The sequence below is a fragment of the Plectrocnemia conspersa genome, unplaced genomic scaffold, assembly GCF_051122295.1.
Source record: "Plectrocnemia conspersa isolate PC_06_02 unplaced genomic scaffold, ASM5112229v1 ptg000012l, whole genome shotgun sequence".
Taxonomy (NCBI): Eukaryota; Metazoa; Arthropoda; class Insecta; order Trichoptera; family Polycentropodidae; genus Plectrocnemia; species Plectrocnemia conspersa.
In genome coordinates this window covers 9,468,967-9,490,505 of record NW_028277176.1, presented here as the reverse complement: position 1 = coordinate 9,490,505, position 21,539 = coordinate 9,468,967, and the positions used below count along the sequence as shown (strand labels likewise).

The 21,539-nt window shown below is 32.0% G+C and overlaps 3 protein-coding genes across 3 annotated transcripts; 1 reads left to right on the top strand and 2 right to left on the bottom strand.

Moving 5' to 3' along the window:
• The first annotated feature begins 697 nt into the window (after positions 1–697).
• Positions 698–1,838, top strand: LOC148228149 (BOS complex subunit TMEM147). Its single transcript, XM_088199542.1, has 4 exons — positions 698–902; positions 978–1,119; positions 1,176–1,298; positions 1,364–1,838. Exons 1-4 carry the CDS (start codon positions 826–828, stop codon positions 1,712–1,714), a joined length of 693 nt encoding a protein of 230 aa, XP_088055668.1. The 5' UTR covers positions 698–825; the 3' UTR covers positions 1,715–1,838.
• LOC148228148 (DDB1- and CUL4-associated factor 8) lies at positions 1,796–11,830 on the bottom strand. The gene is made up of 12 exons (XM_088200186.1): positions 11,628–11,830; positions 10,195–10,385; positions 9,043–9,355; positions 8,828–8,967; positions 8,518–8,691; positions 8,280–8,455; positions 8,036–8,211; positions 4,569–4,758; positions 4,359–4,504; positions 4,092–4,287; positions 3,903–4,022; positions 1,796–3,833 (listed from the first exon to the last, which is right to left on the bottom strand). The coding sequence occupies exons 1-12, from the start codon at positions 11,828–11,830 to the stop codon at positions 3,666–3,668; spliced, it is 2,193 nt and encodes a 730-aa protein (XP_088056312.1). The 3' UTR covers positions 1,796–3,665.
• Positions 11,831–14,188: 2,358 nt separating this feature from the next.
• Positions 14,189–19,590, bottom strand: LOC148228147 (uncharacterized). Its single transcript, XM_088199555.1, has 7 exons — positions 16,747–19,590; positions 16,614–16,685; positions 15,963–16,293; positions 15,238–15,900; positions 15,016–15,173; positions 14,778–14,951; positions 14,189–14,705 (listed from the first exon to the last, which is right to left on the bottom strand). The coding sequence occupies exons 1-7, from the start codon at positions 19,515–19,517 to the stop codon at positions 14,558–14,560; spliced, it is 4,317 nt and encodes a 1,438-aa protein (XP_088055681.1). The 5' UTR covers positions 19,518–19,590; the 3' UTR covers positions 14,189–14,557.
• Between the last annotated feature and the right edge of the window lie 1,949 nt (positions 19,591–21,539).

The window sequence follows — 21,539 nt, the reverse complement described above, 5'->3', positions numbered from 1 at the left end:
TCAGTATCAAAAAATGATGCTGATTGAAAGGGGTGAAGCTTTCTACCCCTACCCTAAAAGAATAACCCTTTTTATTTGAAAAAAATTCACCCCTTTTTTATATGCATTTTTAGTCACCCCTTTGAAGGGGTTAAAAAGTGCATACAATACAAATGCAATGCTTTTTGCAAGTATATAAACTGATACATGTATATTTTGCTATAAATAATTAGGAACGGATAATATATTTTATAATGACATTTTATTAGTTACAATTATCACTAATTTTTATTTTACTATAATAAATATTTTTAATTTCAATTAAATAAAAAATATACATATAAATTTTTATTACAAATACATATTTATTTAAAGTAGTTTTTAATAATATATATAAAATAAAATATTTGTTATTAAATTAATAAATACACTATTAAAATAAACTGAAATGTAAAGTTAATTATTACAAAAGTAACAATTAAAAATCAATTAAATGTATAAATGTATATATAAAATTACATCTAAATTATATAACATATTTATTTTATAATATATATATAAAAACACACCAATATGTGAAGTATTATTTTTTAAAATACTTTAAAATAAAATTGCTTATAATGTGTAATTTTACATGTGTAATTTTAAAAACAAATAAATCATTTATAGTGATTACTTTCATCTAAAAATTCATTATTATAAAATTTTATTGTAATACCATGCCCGTTTTTCATCGCGTTAAGACCAAAGTCCATATTCTTAGCTGTCAAATCTTATCAAAGATTGGCTCCTTTCGATCAACTGCCGGTGTTATATCGCTTAAAATAGATTATTATAACATAAATCATGACTTTATACCACTTTGGTAACTGCCTAGCATTAGTTTACGTGCCGTATTGGATGGCCTATAAATATTCTGGACTGTAAGTATAAATTGAAAAGTGAGGTTATGTCTAACTAATTAGATTATGCCCATCACACGTTAAAACATCTTATAGATCTGAATATGGTGCCTTTTGGAAATGTATATCGGCTGGAGGAATATACGTGTTCACCCAACTTTGTAAAATGCTCGTTTTGGCAACATTTTTCCCTGACACAGATAGCGAAACTATCAACAGTGGAGCTGGTTTCATAAACGTGAGTCGTTATTTAACATGTAAACGTATTACGTATACTAAATAGCTTTCTTTTAGGAATTCTTTAAATCAACAGTCGACATAGCCGATCTTGTTGGAATGTATATTGTTCTGGCTCGCATTCCAGGAAAGGGTCATTCAAAAGTACTCACAGCTGGTATCGGTTGGGCGAGTGCTGAGGTAATTGTCATATCTATATCTGTTATTGTAATTTTTATAAGATAATTAATTAATTTATATTTCAGGTGATATTGACGAGAGCTCTTCTCTTATGGTTCGGAGCTAGAGGCGCAGAATTCGATTGGAAATATATTCAAAAATGTTTAGAGTCTAATATTCTATTGGTTCAACACATCACGACCGTTACTTTGGTCTGGCTATGGGGAAGACATGATCTTAACAAAAAACTAGTCCCGGTGGTAGTAACAATGCTGATGTTAACACCTTACAAAGGACTTATTTTAGAGACCATCATATCGGTTATGGCCACTGGACCTTGGGTCGGACTTATGATCAAAACCCTATCTTCCGTGGTCTTCGGAAGTGTAACTTTGTATGTTTACGTAGGATTAGCGCAAGCTTTGGGAATATTCTAAGATATTTATATGATTAAATACACCTATTGTTATTTTTTATCCTTTATGTTCAATTGATTATATAAAATTTATAATTCGAGAGATCTTTGAATAATTTATTAAAACAAATATTCTTTACATAAAATAATTACATTTTAATTATTTAATCTGTGTTTATTCCTTGCTTAATGTAACATTTTATTCATCTCATTCTATAAAATCAAAACCTAATATAATTTATGTCCACAAGTATCCTAAACACCGAGCGAAAACTCCAAATCAAAATATAATCATTGATGAAACATAATCAAAAGATAATTTACATTTACTACCGTAAAAAATCAGAATTGAAGAACGTCAGGAGAAAATGTTATATACCAGACCTTTTAGAATCTCTGAGAAGAATCTAAATCGTTTTAACAATATTATTGATAAAACATTAGAAATCCATGACCATTTACTAGTAGAACTAGTTATAGTTAACGAATATTTGATTCACATTACTTTTTTGTAAAGTTAATATAAAAATTGGCAGTGGTATTTAGAAGAGGTTCCATTTTGACGTAAAATATAAAAAGTTCCTTGCTATACAAATGCAAACATACTAAAAATGCAGCAATGTATTTTTATTGCGGGTTCAGAATTCATATGAATTAAACCCCGTTGTTAAATGGACAATAATGCTTAGATCTGATAGCTCAAAAACAAGCAGAGTAGCCGACTTTTACAAATAAATTACCTAGTAAACCCACTCAACAAAAACACCACAGATTAACGACTTAAAGAGCAGAAAAATTAACCTACATTTCACACAATCCAAAAATTGTAACTACAGAGAATAGTTGAGAAGATTTTATGTTTCAATTGATAAAAAAAGGAGAAGATCAAGATAAATAAAAAGAGCAGCAGAAAATAATAATTCTATCAGAATCGGATTAAATATTTGCCTTATTCAACGAATATTTTAATATGATTAATTTTGTCATTAAATATAAATTTTTAATTTCTTCCCTTGGTCTTACAATTAAAGTTAAAAAATCTCCAAATTTGCTATAATGACATGGTATAAAATTGCTTAAGATACTCTAAGAAATCAAAGAATATTATCCTAAGAATTATTCTCATAAAGTTTACATTATTCCAACTTTTTCTCCATGAAACGTTTAATTCTGATGACATATTAGTTTCTTTTTTTATATCCGATAAAACATATTCACAAAACTCATTACGCAGGTTTTATCTATGTACATAATTAAAAAAAAGCATTAGATAAACATACTTTATGAGGTACACGCAACATGGTATATTAAACCAAAAGATATTCATTTAACTTCCTTTGGTATTTATTGATGTCTAACAAAAAAATATTGTATTTATTATACAGTGGAACATAATTTTCTATATTTTGTACCGAAAAGTTTTTAATATTAAGTGACCTTAAAATTCACCTTCCGCGATATGTGCTTTAAAAATATTCAATCATTACACCCCATGTTTCACAATTTGATAAAAAATTACAAATATTTTATTTATAGACAAAAACATTGGCAACAAATTTAATTCATATCATATTGGAGATGCAATTTGATATTAGAAAAACCTACCTGTCCACGGATAGCGCGAAAATGGGTAAATTTTACTAGTTAATACCTATGTCTTGACTGCATAAAAAAATCAGTAGAATTATGTCGATACTGAAAATAATAACCTAAAAAAATCATAAATCTAAATTCAGTTTCCACTGTAAAATATACATGAATTAATTCTGAACCATTGAATTGTTCAACAAACAAAACAGAAAGCCATCAATTTATACACAGCATTTCAGCCTATTCCTGCGTCAACAAGGTATATAATATTATAACATGATTATCGTGACAAATCTAATATTTTCAACAAAAACTTTAACAATCGTGTTACATTAACTATATACATTGTACTCCCACTCTTATTATGAACTCCTATCCAAAACTCAAAAGGCTCTGCACGTGTTATGATCGAAGCGTTCTTCTTGTTGAGAATCGCTATCCGAATTCCTTTCGGCTATTATCTCTGACTCCCTTTGAAATATGCTGTATATGGTCGGCATAAAGTTGAACAACGGAAGTTTCTGACGATCACGCGAGTTCTTTATCACAGTCTAAAGAAAGCATATAACTTGTTCATAACACAGTAAATATTAATATGAATATGATGAAACAATCGTCACCTCTCGCAGACCAGGCAAAGTAGAACTTGTTTCATTAGAAGGAACCCAAATTTTGACATCAGTATCGAGACCGCTGGTAGCAAGTACCGGAAAACGTGGATGACATTCAATACAATTGACCTGAAAATTAATATAATAAGATAAAATGCTCACTTCACCAAAAAAGTACAGACATTTTATAAAACATACCACCCCGCCTTCGTCTCCCATCATCCACTGCACAATGGCCTGCGATTTTTTTTCCCATATATAAATATTCGCACAATCAGACCCAGAAACGACAAACTCGCTTTGTGGTCCAAAAAACGATACACCTTTAAATGTTGCGCTATTGCGATGGCCGGAATAAAAATGGGTAAAGCCATGTACGTTATCGTCAGGATCGCTAAAATACATTGATCGATAAGACAAACCGTAGAGACACAACCGAGTATGTCATAACATTATTTTACTAACCCGTCTTTAGTATCGAATAAATATATGTCATCATCGTTGTAAGACGCTAAAATCTCTGAACCGTCGTAATTATAAACGGCGCATGTTACATAAGCCGCGCAACAGATTTTAGCTTGTTTCTTCGTTGTATCATTATCATCACTTGGCTGTAAAAAATCATTTTAATAGAAGAATATTAACTATAAAAACAATGACTAAAATTTTTGTTACTTTGTTGACAGTGCGGAAAAAGTTGGGACATAACTTCCGTACTGGTTTAACGTTGGTTCCTGTTTTACGTCTATCGTACAACATTACGGAACGATCTCTTCCAGCTACGCACATTTCGTTCATGTCCAGCGGGTGTCCAGCCACGCTGTACAGAGGAACTTTGGATTTTGAATTCCGAACTACAAACAATCTGAAAAATATATTTTTTAATTCATTAGAATAGTAATATGAGTCGCATATAAAAATCACGATAATTGTGATGTCTAGACTCTAGTATCATGTTATATTTACTTATTCTTGAATGTAGTGTAATAAAATCATTGTACATTATTTATTTTTTGATTATTGTTTGATACATAAAATAGGGTAAAAAAGTAAGCAAATATACTGTAGTTTTGGAGATGCCTTTGTTAAATATAACTTATGTACAGCTTTGGTCATAATAATGGACTAAACTTAAAAATAAATAAAAATTGTTAAGTGCATAATTTGACCAAAATATGAGGTGTATCCGATTTTTTTTTTCATGTAACAAAAATCATTCTCAAATGTTTTTCTCAATGATCCAGAATAATATATCTATCTAAGGATATAATATACTTCTCGGTCAATTTTTAAAATACATTTTTATAAAATGCTGAAGGTTTTGATTTAAAATATTCCTATAGTACCTTTTTCACATTGTCTGCATTTTGATTTTTTTTAAATATTTTATTAAGAAAATGTTTCATCGATAAATGGTAGTCGGAAAGAGCAAAGTCTGGAGAATAAGATGGATGAAATAAAACCTTCCAACCTAGTCCCTTGATTTTATCAAATCAATTTCGCCAGATAGGGGTGCGCATTGTCATGTTGCAAATCTATTCGACTTCTTTTGTTTTGTTTTCAGAATCATCTTTGACATTTTTAGTTGTCTAATATATCACCTACTACATAACAAATGTTCTTAATGGCTGTAGTTGCAGATTTTTTTTCAAGAAGCTCATATAACATACAATTTTATTTGAATTGATTACTTTGTATAAATTCTGCCATGATAAATTTAAAGGATAAATATTTCACAAGACGACAGTAGTGGGTCCTTTTCTAATTTTTATAATCCCGACTCTCTGGATTCACGTTTCAAAAACCGGGACGAGAAAATATCGGTGATGTTTTAACATTGATTATATATATAATATATTGATGATATTATTGCATTAAAAATCTCAAGTTTTCTTTTAAATTTCATTTATTGTTACAAAATATAATCTTATACAAGATTACAAAAGAATCGAAACCATGAATTGAGACCATGGGCAGCGAAGAATTTATACAGATTGGGTATTAGAGCGGCAGGAAGTTGATACTGATTTTCCAAAGAAAATTTTCTTCTCTGATGAGGCACATTTCCACCTTTTTGGATATGTTAATAAGCAAAATTGCCACATATGGGGCGAGAAAAATCCTCATGTGATTCATGAGAAGCCAAAAAGTGACTGTTAGGTGTGCTTTGTGGTCGGGCGGTGTCATTAGGACTTACTTTTTTGAAAACGATGAAGCTCAGACTGTAACAGCCAATGGTGAGAGCTATAGGCGCATTTATGGCACGAAATCGAAGATAAATGTGGAAGGCATGTGGTTCTATTAAGATGACGCAACTTGCCACACATTAGGTGCAATGTTGGATGTTTTGCATATAAAGTTCCCAGGTTGCATTATTTTACGTTTTGGTGATGTCAACTGGCTTGTCTAGATCATGCGATTTAACGCTGTTGGATTTTTTGTGGGGTTACAGTAAGAATCGTGTCGACGCCGATAGAACTGAAACGACAGAGCACCTAAAAACCAACATTCGCCAAGTTATAACCGAGATATCGCCTGAAATGTACGAGAAAGTCATCGAAAATTACGACGAAAGGATCGGCTGCTGAAAAAGGTGCCGAGGAAGCAATTTAATTGATATTATTCTTTATATAATTATTGAAATACAGCAAATGTTTGATTAATAAAAAAAATCCGAAGATATTTTTTTTTAAATTCAGAAACTGAGGTAGGATTATCCTTTATTTAGATATGATACAAACAAATTTGTAGCTTTGTATTATTTACTGATTAATAAAAAATAACCATTTTTTCATAAATAATCGTTTTCATTTGTCACTATTTAACCCTTTGGTTGCTAAACATTTTGAAATTACTTTCTAAAAATCTATATATAATACATATATTTATCCCCAAAGTAAATACCTTAAAGGCCATTAAAAATGTATCTGATTATTTTATCAATGATAACGTTGGAACTTTTTTTCACCATTTCTTGCAAAAGTAGCAAAAGCTTATATTTCGGACTTTGGCAATAAAGGGTTATTTTATAAATATTTTTCAAATTTCGGTAGACAATTAAATTGTTTGTAACAGTGAATACAGAAAAAGCTTAGACCAGAAATTGGAAGAAAACGAATATCTATTGTCCAATTGTGAGTTCCTTAGAAACCGATGAAATACATCTTTGTAAACAGAGATTGCAAAGCTACCTATAAATCGTGGCATTTGACAACATCAAAACAAGACACTTGAAGATTTAGTTACAGCCATTTGGTCCAACGAATCAAACTTTGAGATAAATTTGAACTTGCCCTTCTTTGTATAACTAAATATTAGGAATTCAACTTAATTTAACTATTAAATTGAAATGGCAAAATAAGTTTTTAAGATTACTTTTATGGGGGTCGTTTTAGATTTGTTATGGCCAAAACTGGTTGGCAATTGAGTAGCATTGGCGAGACGATATTGTCTCTTGACTGGCAAGCTTGATTGGGTTCGGACATGTGCCGTCGCGCTCACGCCCCTTTGTAACAATGTAAACAACTTGTATCATCAATACACTCGTCACCATCACAGTCCCGAAACTTTATTAAGTTTTAATGACTAAAAAACTGTTACTCTACATATGTATTGAAGAACCTAAAAAGAACATCTCACTGTCGTACAATGGAGTGGAAACATTATAAAACTCAATTTAAGAATACACTCATAGATTCCTTTTGAAAAATGTTTTCAAATATGGTCCACACAACTTCAATTTGAAAAAAAAAATTAATGGTGGGTTTGGATGGCATATACAGTCACTAGACCTAAATTCATTAGATTGTTTATGTTATATTTTAAAGAAGAAAGTTGTCTAACACAGCTTTAAATAAATTGAGCAGTAAGAAATGATCTCCAATGATAACAACTAGTAGTGTCATGGAAACCAAAATCAATAAAATAATGCCTAATCTTGTGACCCAACGTTGACCTATATTTGGTTATTTTTGTTTGTCTGCGTTTAATAAAAGTATGTTAAGAATATTTTAAGACTACAGTAAAGCGTATTTATATGATATTTCTAAAAATAGCACCGAAAAAATATATAACTTTTACCAAAATAATAGACGTTCAAAAACTGGATTTTACAATTCAGTTCTTTTACAGCAATGTCTTACCTATTTGCTTTTTCTTGCCTCACATCCGAGAGTATCACTTGAGCGTCTTCACCAGCTGACACTATAACATGAGGCTCTGCCGGATTAGTGTAAAGCTTATGGGCGGATTTTGAATGTTCAGCGAGCTTTCTTTTGATAGGAGGGCCCCCGCATGTCGGCACTTGCGTTAACAGAACCTGAAACAACATCCGTTGTAGAACTGCAATGGAATCGGATCGAATAAAAATACATTACTATTTATTACCTGTCCGTCTCTTGCACATGATACAATATTTAGTTGACTAGCAGCGTTGAGATACAGAAATTTACTTTGAAAAATGTTTGACTTGTGATCGGTTTTAACGACACGGCGACATGTATTTGTGGTCCAATCCCATATAACAAGGTTCAAATCATCAGATCCAGATACGAGTAGATTGCCTAATTAAAAAATGATTAATAAATAAATACAACAAATCGGCCTACCATATAGCTATACAAACCTTCAGGATGAAAATTAATCGAGTTGACACATCCTTTGTGTTTGTTCAGCTTGTACATGAGTTCTAACCGCTCCACACAATGTAACGATCCATAAAACCTATGCTCGAATACAGTGTCAGATTTGCCATTTAATCCAGCACGTAGAGTCAATCCCATTTCTCGTCTCTTTAATTCTAAAACATTCAACTCATAATTAATAGTCCATTCCTATTTTATTTACCAACAATAAATCAAAAACTTAATTTTAAACTAAATATATAAGATCTGGTACTTTTCGAAACAAGATATAATTAAAATATAAATATTAACCTCGTAGCACGTTCCACTCGTGATCAGGTTTTCGCTTCAATAAAACTGTCGGGGTTTCATTTTCATCAATGTTAAAATCAGAATCGTCTGACCAATTGCCGTAATTTCCCTCTATGCTTGAATTACTCTCATCGTCATTGCTAAAAAAAAGTAAAATATAATATAATAATATAAATGTTTCAAAAATGAAACGTCAAAATAAAAATCAATTGAACCTGCTCGAAGAGAGTGATGTTTGAGGATTTGAATCGTCGTCCGAATCCAAGCCTGTATCGTCGTTGCTATCCGAAGTGTCATTCATATCAGACGACCACAGCCTCGAACGATAATGTCTAGTCGAACGACGAGTTCTGTTTGGTATCCTAATTTCATCAGATAGCTGATTGCTACTCGTTGCTTCCATCTCCACCCTTTCTCCGTCTTCTACGGACGGCATGGGAACGTCGCTGCTACCACTATCTGACTTTTCAACGCATATACCGCTATCGACGTTATCATCGTGGTCGACTGACTCTGTTGTATTATTATCTGAAACAGAATTATAAACTAGTTTATACATAAGTAAATAATTGAATATCAACTACAATATATTGTATATAATTAGTATGTTTGTAAAAGTATTTATATTATTTAAATAAACGTATTAAAAAAAACCAAAGAGCAACTGCAAACTGTTTATCTGATTTAAATACAGTTACAGAAAAAGTATGATTCAGATAACAAGATGTATCTATAGCATTCCATCTACAGCACAATAGACCAGTAGTTTATTCCAGTGATATTGGTGGTATTCCAATCAATCATAAAATAAAATCGAGCTAAGTGTAGATCTATTGATTATAAGCTGTACTAATAGTTTATAAATCATAAAATGACTTTTTGTGTTCACCTCGCTGTAACGCGTCGGGTTAACGCCTGTCAAGTCACGTTGAAACGAAAGATTTGCAATAAATAAAGTGCATCAAACGCATATTACGAGTGCTAAGGGATATGAATTTCTCTAGCATGTAATCATTAATGCCTTTCTGTTATGAAATCCTAAAATATTAAACATCGTTAAGATTAAAAGTGAATAAAATCATTAAGTAAATAGTTAATAAGTAATATTTTATGAAGAAAGTGTGTATCAAGTTAAAAATAAACAAAAAATAAAATAAGATAACGATTAAAGCTTCATAATGAAGGCCTAAGATATTTTTAATTTGTTTATACATAAATTGAACGTAGCGAATAAGACGAACGATTCGAATTTGACAGTTTGTCAATAAAATGTGGTTTGCGGTGGTAAAAACAAGACGCGGATGACGGATGACGGCTCCCGGGGTAGAATGGAGCAAAACTGAAACGCAATTTAAGAATCGAATTACCGCTCCGCGGCTCGGCTGACGTGCCCTCGTGGGGATCCGGCTCCATGCTCGTCCTGTCTGGCTCCATGCCGCCGCAGACGCTCAGCTTCACGAACCCTGGCTGTTTGTTTTTTCCAGCATCAGCTGTTTTGCTCCGACACCGATATACACTAGGTATGTTCGCGAACCCAAAGTGTTCGCCAACGTTCACTCTGGTAAACAAATTTATTTTTAAACACATATTTATTATTTCTTTCGCTTCTGTAATATTTTTTAGGTTGCCATTTATTTATTTGAAATATTTTAATATATTACATATTTTATTATTCATATAAACAAAATTAGAACTCGTGTTCGCAATACTTTTTATTAATATTATAAATACATAATCTAAAAATTATTTCTCTATTTTTTTTAATTATTTAGCATAAGAACACGTTAATAATAATAAATACGCGGATTTATTTATTTCTCCTATATATTTAAACGGCTAATTGCTAAATAAAAAATATTCGTAAAAATATACTCATATATAAGATTTTTATGAAAGTTATATCAAAAAACTTATTTTTTGCTTAATAAAAATTTGACTAACATTATCTCAATGTACATTACATACAAAGACCATTTCTCCGATTTTTGAAATAGTCATTGTACGCAATAATTTTATTTTTAATAATTTATTTAAATTCAGACCATCGTGACCTAATTGCTTACCCAATGCGTCAATGTAGAGTAAAAACGATACATAGTATAATATAGGTACATAAAAAGGGGAAAAAATATAAAATAATGAAACAAACCACTCAACCTCTTCTATTAGTAACTGAATTAGACACATTTAAAAAAATACTTTACTGTATTTATAATACAAATTTATTACGGAGTATAAAGAAATGTACTTCGATTAGAATAAAAACTAGTTATAAATACACTAGAATCATAAGCTATTTTAGCTTATCTTTTAGGTCGGCTGCTCTGTTTGGCAGACGGATGGTGACGGATACTAATTCGACACAGATTGAGCCGCTGTAGTAGTATTTTATTGAAATATAGTTTAGTTCGCATGTTATAAATAAAAGTGAACAGTGGACGAAGCAGCACCGGCCGTTGTTTATTCGTAAAAGTTCACTAAGCTAATGTGCCACCATTACGCAAGTGTCACCAGAGCCCACTAAGTATTTGGCCATAATAAAATAAATACACATATAAATAGGTCCGCACAATCAGCTCGAAGAAGGCTTAGTGTTCACCAAGGTTTTGCTGCCACGGCCATTTACGACAATATGGAGGTGTGACCGTTTTAACAGGTTGCAACCTGTCAATTGGATTGATTTGGAACCTGTAACGGGACCTCTCACTCCCGCGGTCCCCGACTAACTGAACTGCCGTCCGCGTGCGCGTCGCCCCTACACCGTCTTGGCCATAACACCACACGCCCTCCTGATATCTACATCATGAAGTCTTCCAAGTGGCGTGGGCGTCTTTGACTCCTTTGAGCAAAGTTGAGGCGCTTCTTAATGCGTACGGCCTTAAGGCCGAACCTACCGAGAGCCTGGGAGGAGGGCGAGCGCTGGGACTCCACATCGAGAGAGACAGAAGCGGACGGCTGCAGTTCAGGCGGGGAAACATAGTGCCAGATGTAGAGGGAGGACATTCGATGACCAGGCGAGAATTGTTCTCTATATGCGAGAGGCTGGTTGTCCACTATCCAGTAGGCAACTGGCTACGAGTGGCATGTAGTTACGTCAAAAGAGCGTGCGAAGGGGAGGCTTGAGAAGACGCGATCGGCAAGAGGTAATGTCGTATGCTTGGCAAGATTGTGGAGCGCGTGCGTAAGGAGGACCCGGTGCGAGGACCGTGGGGCGTAGTGAACACGGCCTACGCCAAAATTTGGTGTGACGCGAGCTCCAATGCGTTTGGCGTCGCGCTTGAAGTAGGTGGAGAAATTATCGAAGACGCAGCATGGTTGAGGAGGCCGACTGACGCGAGCCAAATTAACGTTGCGGAGTTAGATGCGGTCGTGAGGGGTGTAAATCTCGCCATAAAATGGGAAGTCCAGCGACTGGACATCATGACAGATTCGGCAACCGTTGTGAGTTGGCTGCGGTCGGCCTGCGGAGCGGGATCGAGAGCGAAAGCATCCGGTGCAGCGGAGATGCTGGTGAAGAGACGAATAGGCGTGCTGCGAGAGCTCTTCGACGAGTACGGATTAAAGGTGGCCGTCTACCACGTCGCATCAGAAAAGAACAAAGCGGATGCGCTGACGCGCGTGAAGAAGAGCTCGATAGAGAGAACGAGTGAGACAGTCTGTGATGCCTCCGTTAAGGATCTGCACGAGCTGCGCCACTTTGGCGTAGATCGCAGCCTGCAACTTGCCCGGATGGTGGACCGCACTATAACACGCCGAGAAGTGGAGAAGTGTATGCGCGAATGCGCTAGATGCCACACGATTGATCCTCATCCGGTCACACACGAACCTGGAGCGCTCAACGTGAGTTGGGTACTAATATAATCAACAATTTAATGGTCCACAATAAACAACCACCTCTTTCTAAAAAATCAGCAACATTTCCTTCAAAGCCCAATATTTCACTGTTATCCCAATTAATCTTTTTTGAATAATAGCAGTGAAGGATTTTACAAATTGCTTCATTATAACAAGACATTATATTCCCTTTCAATTGGTATATTCCATCACTATCATGACTTTTTAAAAATAAATACGCTCCAATAATAGTGTAGCCGAGGGTTGTCGAGAAAAACCGTTACGCCAGTGCTACCCATGTGCCGCCAAGTTCTATGTATAAACATGCCCCACAAATATTTATAGCGATTGCTGAAAGATATAATGATTCCGATGAATCGGAAGGTGTAGAATTTCTCTCGGATAACGAAGATGTGATTGATATGTTCGAATCGGAATCAGACGAAGATTGTTGCAAGTTACAAAGTAAGTACTTTTCATATTTAAAATTAATATTTATTATAAAAGCAGTAATAACAAATTTTCATTATTTATAGTTCATATCAAATTTGGGAAACTGCCGATGATGGAACATCTTACATTCTAAATTGCCAAGTATACATATTTTATTGATGGTATGAGTTGTTTACATTATTTACAAGTACGGGTCGCGCGTCCGAATCTCCTGAAGATTGCCATTGAAGAGAATCAATGTCACGCCAGTGCTACTCAAGTGCCGACCAGTTTTGGCCATAACAAATCTAAATGTAAATCGACCCCCATAATTTTAAATAAAAATACTACTGCAGGCTTAATCTGTGTGTAATTGCCACCTGTCACCCTCATCCACCAAATTATTTTATGTAGTGTCATTTTGAATATATATTTTTTGTAAAAATGTACATGTATACAATAAATGTAACTTTTATTCTTTGACAACTTATTGCAGCTCCTTATATTTAATAACTTTATCGATGAACACAAATTATATAAATATTTAAAAAATAAATAAACGACAATACTTAAGCGGCTTCTATAAATTATGTCACAGGTTTAGGGGGAGGGTTAGCGGAATTGTGAAAGTGTGAAACAAACGGGAGTCTGACTCAATGAAATCTTGACATATGGTGGAGTGGGATGAAAAATTCACTAAAAACCGGTGACATCATTTATGGAAGCCGCTTAGATTAGAACATTTTAAATATATAAAAAAAATATTTTGGATTGTAAATTAAACTGGAAAAAGTAATAATTACATTTATGTTAAAAAATATATGAATAATTGATCCTACTTATACATACATATATTTAAAATTGCAATTTATAACATATTTTTGAGACCTATGACAAAATTTGGAAATAATAATATGACCATATTTCTATATAAATTACCTTTTCTATTTTTTTAATGCAAATGTATGTATTATATATCAAAATACTATTTCAATATTCTGCAAAAAAAAAATTTTTTTCAACGCATCTAAAAGATATTTTTATAAGTTTTTAAGAAGTTCATGTGTCAGTAATGTTTTTATGATAAAAAATATGTTGCTGTTTTTAAATATTTATTGATTTGGCACATTATAAACTTATGTCAGTGTGTTTATGAAATACAATCATTATTTTTTAAGATAAGAATTTTACATTTAAATTTAATTATATATTACGAATACATTATAATTTTAATTACACTACTTATGTATTTATCTCTCGATTATGATATCATTGTTGAGATTTATTATATAAGATAAAATCTATAAAATAGATCAATGTAAACTAAATATACACTAGTAAAATGCAAGAAATTTGACTATATATAGGAAAAATGCAAACTAATGAGTATTATTTTGTAAATATTATCTTATATATAATTTTTACACAATTACTTTAATAAAATAATTATTCAGACAAATAATATTATTTGGCGTGTTGTCTAGCGTATTCCCATATGAAAATCGATGCTGTAACATGAACGTTCAACGATCTAACCAAACCTTGCTGAGGAATTTCGACACAATAATCCAATACGTTCAAAAGATCGGGAGATATTCCTTCTTTTTCATGGCTAAAACATATAAACACAAATTAATAAATAAATTTGGTAAACTATATACCAAAAAAATAAAATAATTTATACCCCAAAACAAGGAGTGAGTTTGAAGGAAAAGAAAATTTGTTGAGTAAGACGCTAGAAGAAGACTGTTCAGCGCCAATTATAGAATATCCTTTTGTTTTCATATCCATTAGATAATGTTTTAAATTTTGACCTGGTTGAACCTCGGCAATGTCAACCCAACGTTCCGATGATACACTAATTATTTAGTAAAAATTATGTATACATATAATATCAGATTTATTAAATTGTATTTATTTACCTTAACTTCTGGAATTGTACGTCTTGGATAAGCTTTAAGCTGTTTATGACATATTGTTTTACTCCGAACACTTCGCAAGTGCGACATAAACCTCCCAAGTTTGGTATACGGTCTATTAGGGATGCTACGACTATTAAATTAGATTTGTCATCTTTTATCTGTAAAAGTACATTATTTATAACACAATATGTCTTAAAAAATAATTATAAGTTCCTTAAAAACCTCGGTTTCTTTCAGATTTATCCCGATATCTGCCAACATATGTTTCCAAGGGACAAATTTTTTCTGTATACTGCCACTATTATTCAGTTGTACAGAATCGTCTATGTAATTTTCATTTGAATGCATCACTGATATAGATAAATTTGATAAATCAAATTCGTGTGTAATCTTTTTTTCAGATATTAATCCGTCCAAAAATTTTACATCCCCTACCCATTCATCTTTTACCACTCCGGTTAGCCGAGGAATGTGCAAAAATATACTTTCAACGTTTAAGTTTTCAATCACATCGAATTTATTTATATAAAAGTCATCACGGATCTTCTTCAAATTTTTCTCTTCAGAACACATTTCAAAATTGGCAGATATTATCTTGTTAAAAATCTCATATTTCTTTATACTTTCATGATGCTCGAGTGCTTCAAAAAGTTGTACTATTAAATACTGAGCGTGCAAGCGAATGTTGAAAATTTGACCCATCGTGAACGGAAGATACATTTCGACGGCAAAGTCGATATTTTTCAATAGACTTTCAGTCTTGACATCGTTGAACTTTTGCCAATAAATCTGGCGCTTCACGAAAAGATATATTATCATAAACTGAGACATTTGAGGCATCTGATCCATCCTAAAAGTTCTTATTGCCTCTTCCAGCGATAAATTCTAAAATAAAAAAAAGAATTAATCTTGGACCACTTCGATACATGCAATGTTATAATATTTACCAATTTAAATAAATGGAGAACGATCAGCCATTCTAATAATATCTTTATGCTATGATGATGTGGTTGATTATTCAACAAACTCACACACCATTCAATGATTTGGAATATATCTTCGGTACATTTAGTCAATTTATAATTTAATAACATGCATTGCAATGCTCTCAGTAATAATCGGTGGTTTAGCGAATTAGCATGATAGCGCTGTTTAGGTTTGCATATTGAATTAATTTTATTCATCAACATGTGCATCATTTCAATCTGCAAATCACTGTTTTTGTTTATAAATATCTCTAAACCAATCACTCTGATTTGATCAAGCCGATTAAGATTGCTGTAAAAATATTATTAATTAATTAACATTACAAATTTTAATCACTAAAATATATTTGCCACAAAGATAAGATTTCTATGTAGAATATTACACTAATTTAAATTGTTTCACTAGTTTTTTTGATATTATTTAACATAATTTAATTGTATTTTTATAATTAATTATGATATACTATAGCAAATAGTGCATATTGAATTCTTTAAAGTTGAATTTCAAGCTCTTCCAACCGAGACTATGCGCTTGATACATGATGATTAAATTATACATAAAAATCTAGTTATTTTAACTCTGACAAAATTCTTATAAAAAAATAATCTTACCCTTCTAAAAGATCATTGGATGAAAAAATATCTTTATCAGATTCCATAAATGCACAAATATCATATTCTATTCTGTAAATAAAATTATCATTAATATAACAAGTAATCTAATATATTTAAAAAAATTATATACCTTTGATCCTTCCTTAAAACATTGCCAAAAGTCAACGACTCAAACAACACATTGAGCAATGGCCTCATATTGTAGCTTTTGTAATGCAAACGAATCTGTCTCATCATTAGGTAGATTGAAAACGGAGCCGTTTCTCCCAATTCTAATATTTTCATGCTACAATCTTCTATGATATTAGTCATTCCATTATTATCAAGCACGGCTTTGTTGAACAATACTTTTACAAATTTATCAATGCATTTCCTGAACTGTTCGTTTTTCTTTACTTGCAAAATTTCCTTCCAAGCTCTATTCAACAAAGAACGAATCTTATCCCACAGATTTTCAACCATCAATTTGGGTACTAATATAATCAACAATTTAATGGTCCACAATAAACAACCACCTCTTTCTAAAAAATCCGCAACATTTCCTTCAAAGCCCAATATTTCACTGTTATCCCAATTAATCTTTTTTGAATAATAGCAGTGAAGGATTTTACAAATTGCTTCATTATAACAAGACATTACATTCCCTTTCAATTGGTATATTCCATCACTATCATCAGTTTTTAAGAATAAATACGCTCCAATAATATTGTAATGGGAGTTGATTATTTCTATCGACTTTATTTGATCAAAATAGTCACTTTTGTGTATAAACATTGTCATTTCTGATAATAACTTGACGGAAAAACATTTTTGTATATGATCTTTATTACTCATGTTCATGATTGCCGCCATAATGGCAGTAATTGGACTCACATTTAAATATATTTGTAGAGAAATACGATCGTCTTTCATCAATTCTTTAAATCCATGTGAAATATCACACATAATGTAATATTCATTAATAGATACGTTATTCAATTTCATTATTAAATAACTTATAATTGAATAACAGCGATCGCTTAAATTAGACACAAACGTATCATATAAATAATCATCTTTAACATTTGATTTAATTTCTATTAAGCAATTCACTATGAATAAGAAACATTCATCAAATTCATTTCGTTGTGCGTTTGCATATACCCTTTTATCGCAATCCTTTAATTCTGCAATTTTAGAATTTGTCAAAGTGATAAAATCATCTATTTTAATTAGTGATGCATCAATAAACATGACGAGCATCTTTATGATTAATCTCATATTTTTTCCATCGTGTAGAGATGTTATTTCATTGAGGATCGATCGAGAATCGCATGTGATGAATGTATTTTTAATAACGTCACTTGTGTCTCTCCATACTTTGCTATGTCTGCATAGTATATTTGGAGAAAATTTTGCAAATATTATCGCAAAATCATTTAGTCGTGGAGTTAAAGACTTGTTTTTGATATAAAAATTCAAAAGACAACATTGAGTCCCGTTTTCGATGAACCAATTGTTGAATTTGAAACCATTTTCTCCAAAAATAGCGTCCGATATGTCTTGATATGTGTTATTAATTTTAATATTTTGCGAAGCTTTCATTATCATGTAAACCATGAAAAATCGAGGAATTGGCGATAACGATTCGTCCTTCAAATTCCTTATAACAAATTCAAAGTTTTTTCCCTTGGACAGGAACAAAACAAACAGTGACATTAATTTATTTTGAGGTTTGAAAAAATTTTCATAAAGAAATATTTTATTCATAGCTATCAATAAGTGATTATAAAAAAATAAGTGATATTGATTGTCATATTTTAAAGCAATAGCCAAAGATTTTCTCATAACGCCATTAGATTCGTGGACGAGAGTTCTTTTTAAAATATAGTGGTACCAAGACGGGTGAAGAATTGTAATATTCGGCAATAGATCTAGAGCCGAATCCACTAAATTAAATTGCTTTTCTTCGATCGATTCTATGATGACAAATAAATCATGCCATGTACTTTTAAATGAAGATCTATCTTCATTATCGTAAATAAAATATGGAATGTTGCTTTCATTATCAAGAACTGCAATATTGACATTATTTTGAAGCACATAATCAATTACTCGCTTAACGAGATAGTTGCAACACTTTCTGGTTGAATCGTCATTACCAAATAATCCCTCTTGTATTTTCTTCCAAAATTTAACATCTTTCACAATCGAAGATTGTATCTTAGCTTTGTATTTTTCAGTAGGAAAATAATAATTGGACAAAGAGCATAGACTCAATACATTGTTAAAATGTAAACTATCGCTTTCTGCCACTTTATCATAAATATCATTCAATATTCCATATTCATTGAAACATTCGATTATATTTGGAATTGTATTCGAAAAAAGATGTAGATTTACAGTCTTCTCCTGACAACTGAGCAAACTGAACATTTCATTTTTTATAAATATATTATTGGGCTGTAGTGAGTTTTTAATGCACGTTTTACACAAACAATCGATTATTTTTAAATAATGCATATTCTGATTCACATCCTCGCTAGTGAACGATTTTCTATTTAGCGTCAATTCGGATAAGACTTGTTGCAATATATGTTCTATCTTGTACAATAAATTTTCTTTATTCAGTTCCAGGGACAAAGAAAGGAGCTTTAATAATTGGTTCAACTTATCTTCCGTGTTGTTTATCATTAATTGCCGAAGTAGAAAGTTTACGATCGTTTCATTATCACAGTCGGTATCTTCCTGCATTGATATCATATGTTTGTACTTAACCAAACAAAGAAGAATTCTAAGTTGCATATTGCTGACGTCCTTTTTCATCACAGCTTCTATTTTTACGTCTATTAATTCCTCGTTTAGATCTAGGAAGTTTAAAGTGTCTAATACGTCGTTCTTATTGTCTTCTAAATCGGCCATTTTATTATTTTATTTTGAAATAAAACTTAACTTGGAAATCTAACCTAGCAACTGTCAAGTCAACTAGAGATGTGCACACCACAAAAACAGTTACAAAAATATGGGTTACAATTTAAAATAATATATGTAATAATAAAAAAAAATATATGTACAGCCTTGGCCATAATAATGAGGCACCGCAATAAATGTGTTATATCTTTAAAAAATCGTGAAAATATAAATAAAAAAACGATTAAGGTTGTTTACATGTTTATTTTAAGCTTATTTTTATTATTTTGTAGATTCGCCCTTTACAGCTTTAAGCTGCAGCTGCAACCCTTTTTGGCATACTGTCAACTAATGACTTGCAGATGGACAGACAATTTTTTGGGAATGTAATGGTCTCTCGTGAATCACATGAGGATTTTCCTCGTCCCATATGCAGCAATTTTTATTTTTAACATACTCAATGAGACGGAAATGTGCCTTACCAGAAAATAAATTTTTCTTTGAAAATTCAATACCAACTTTCTGCTACTCTAACACCCAATCTGCATAAGTTCTTCGCTGTTTAATCTCTGGGCTTCAGTTCTTGTGTTATGTGAATTTTATATGGGTGTAGGTCAGTGGCGTAGCTAGAGTATGTGCCGCCCAGGGCGATCCTTGAAATTGCCGCCCCCCCCCCATATAATTTTTGCATGGTCATAAAATCAGCATTTCTTAAAATAATAAATTGGTTATTATTAAGCTCTTGTTATTCGTGGATTTATATATGTTTTAGTGTATTCAGGGTTAAGAACCACACTAGACGATCCCATCGCGAATATGCCGCCCCCAAGCAAGTGCCGCCCGGGGCGGCCCGCCCCCTCCGCCCCCCCATAGCTACGCCACTGGTGTAGGTGCAAGTTAAGAATGAGTCAAAGGGAGCCATAACAAAATCCCATAAGCTGAGAACGCCGACGAATCGACAATTTCGAGTTTTCGGTCACACTTTCCCTTATAGCAGCAATATTCTTGGCTGAATGGGTTCCACGATGATGCACATATCTCCAACGCTTCCAGTTTCTTTAAAATTCATGCGATCTATTTCGTAATGTTGTTGCAAATTAACATTTGGCACTTTTAGCACGCGTGATTATCAACAGCTGTTTGATTTACAGTATTGACAACACAGGAAACTTGAATTGGATCAACCTGTACTACCTTAGCAATTTAAAATTTAACTAGAGGTAAGAACTGTGTTACGTTTTGCTAGTATTGTCGAAGTTGGCACAGGATAAAATTATTTTGTTTTGAATTTAAGAATATTTTTTCTTAAAACTGTTCCCATTTAACATAATTATGAAGTTTAATTGTATGCATTTTATAAATATTTTCAAAAATATAAACATAGTTGTGGCACTCAAATGTTTTTTATGACAATTCTTTTATTCCAGTGTTGTTTTATTTGCAAGTCACATTTTTTTCTGAAAATAAAACGTCCTTGATATTTTATTATAAATTTTATTTAACATGTTTTCTGAAACAGCTTACGCGATGGAAAAGTTATCAGAAGGACATCAGAAACATGTAAAAGTTGAGCCCATTGACATACATGAACATTATATTGACCCTCCCGAAGAAAGTACAGAAGACAAAGTGGCGTCTATTGAAAAATTAAAACATAAATATTTGGATTCGTTGGTTGACTTTGCGAAATATACAAAAAACGAACTTATACTCTTAAAACAGCCAAGTACGCAACGAAATTTAATATTCACGAAAAACTATTTAAAAATGTTTTTGACGCCCTTTGTATGTTGTGTGGTAATGATTATGATATATGAAGGATTTTTCAATTGTTGTGATGATTATAAAAGAGTTTACTGATTTATGAAGCAATAAATAAATTACAACAATTTGTGAAAGTTGTTTATTTTAATATTATATATATATAATAATATACATATATTTTAAATAATTTCAAAAGTTTTATTTATAATCTATTTGACTAACATAAATTATAAAGGATAAAAATAATTATTTTGCACGTACGAAACTTAA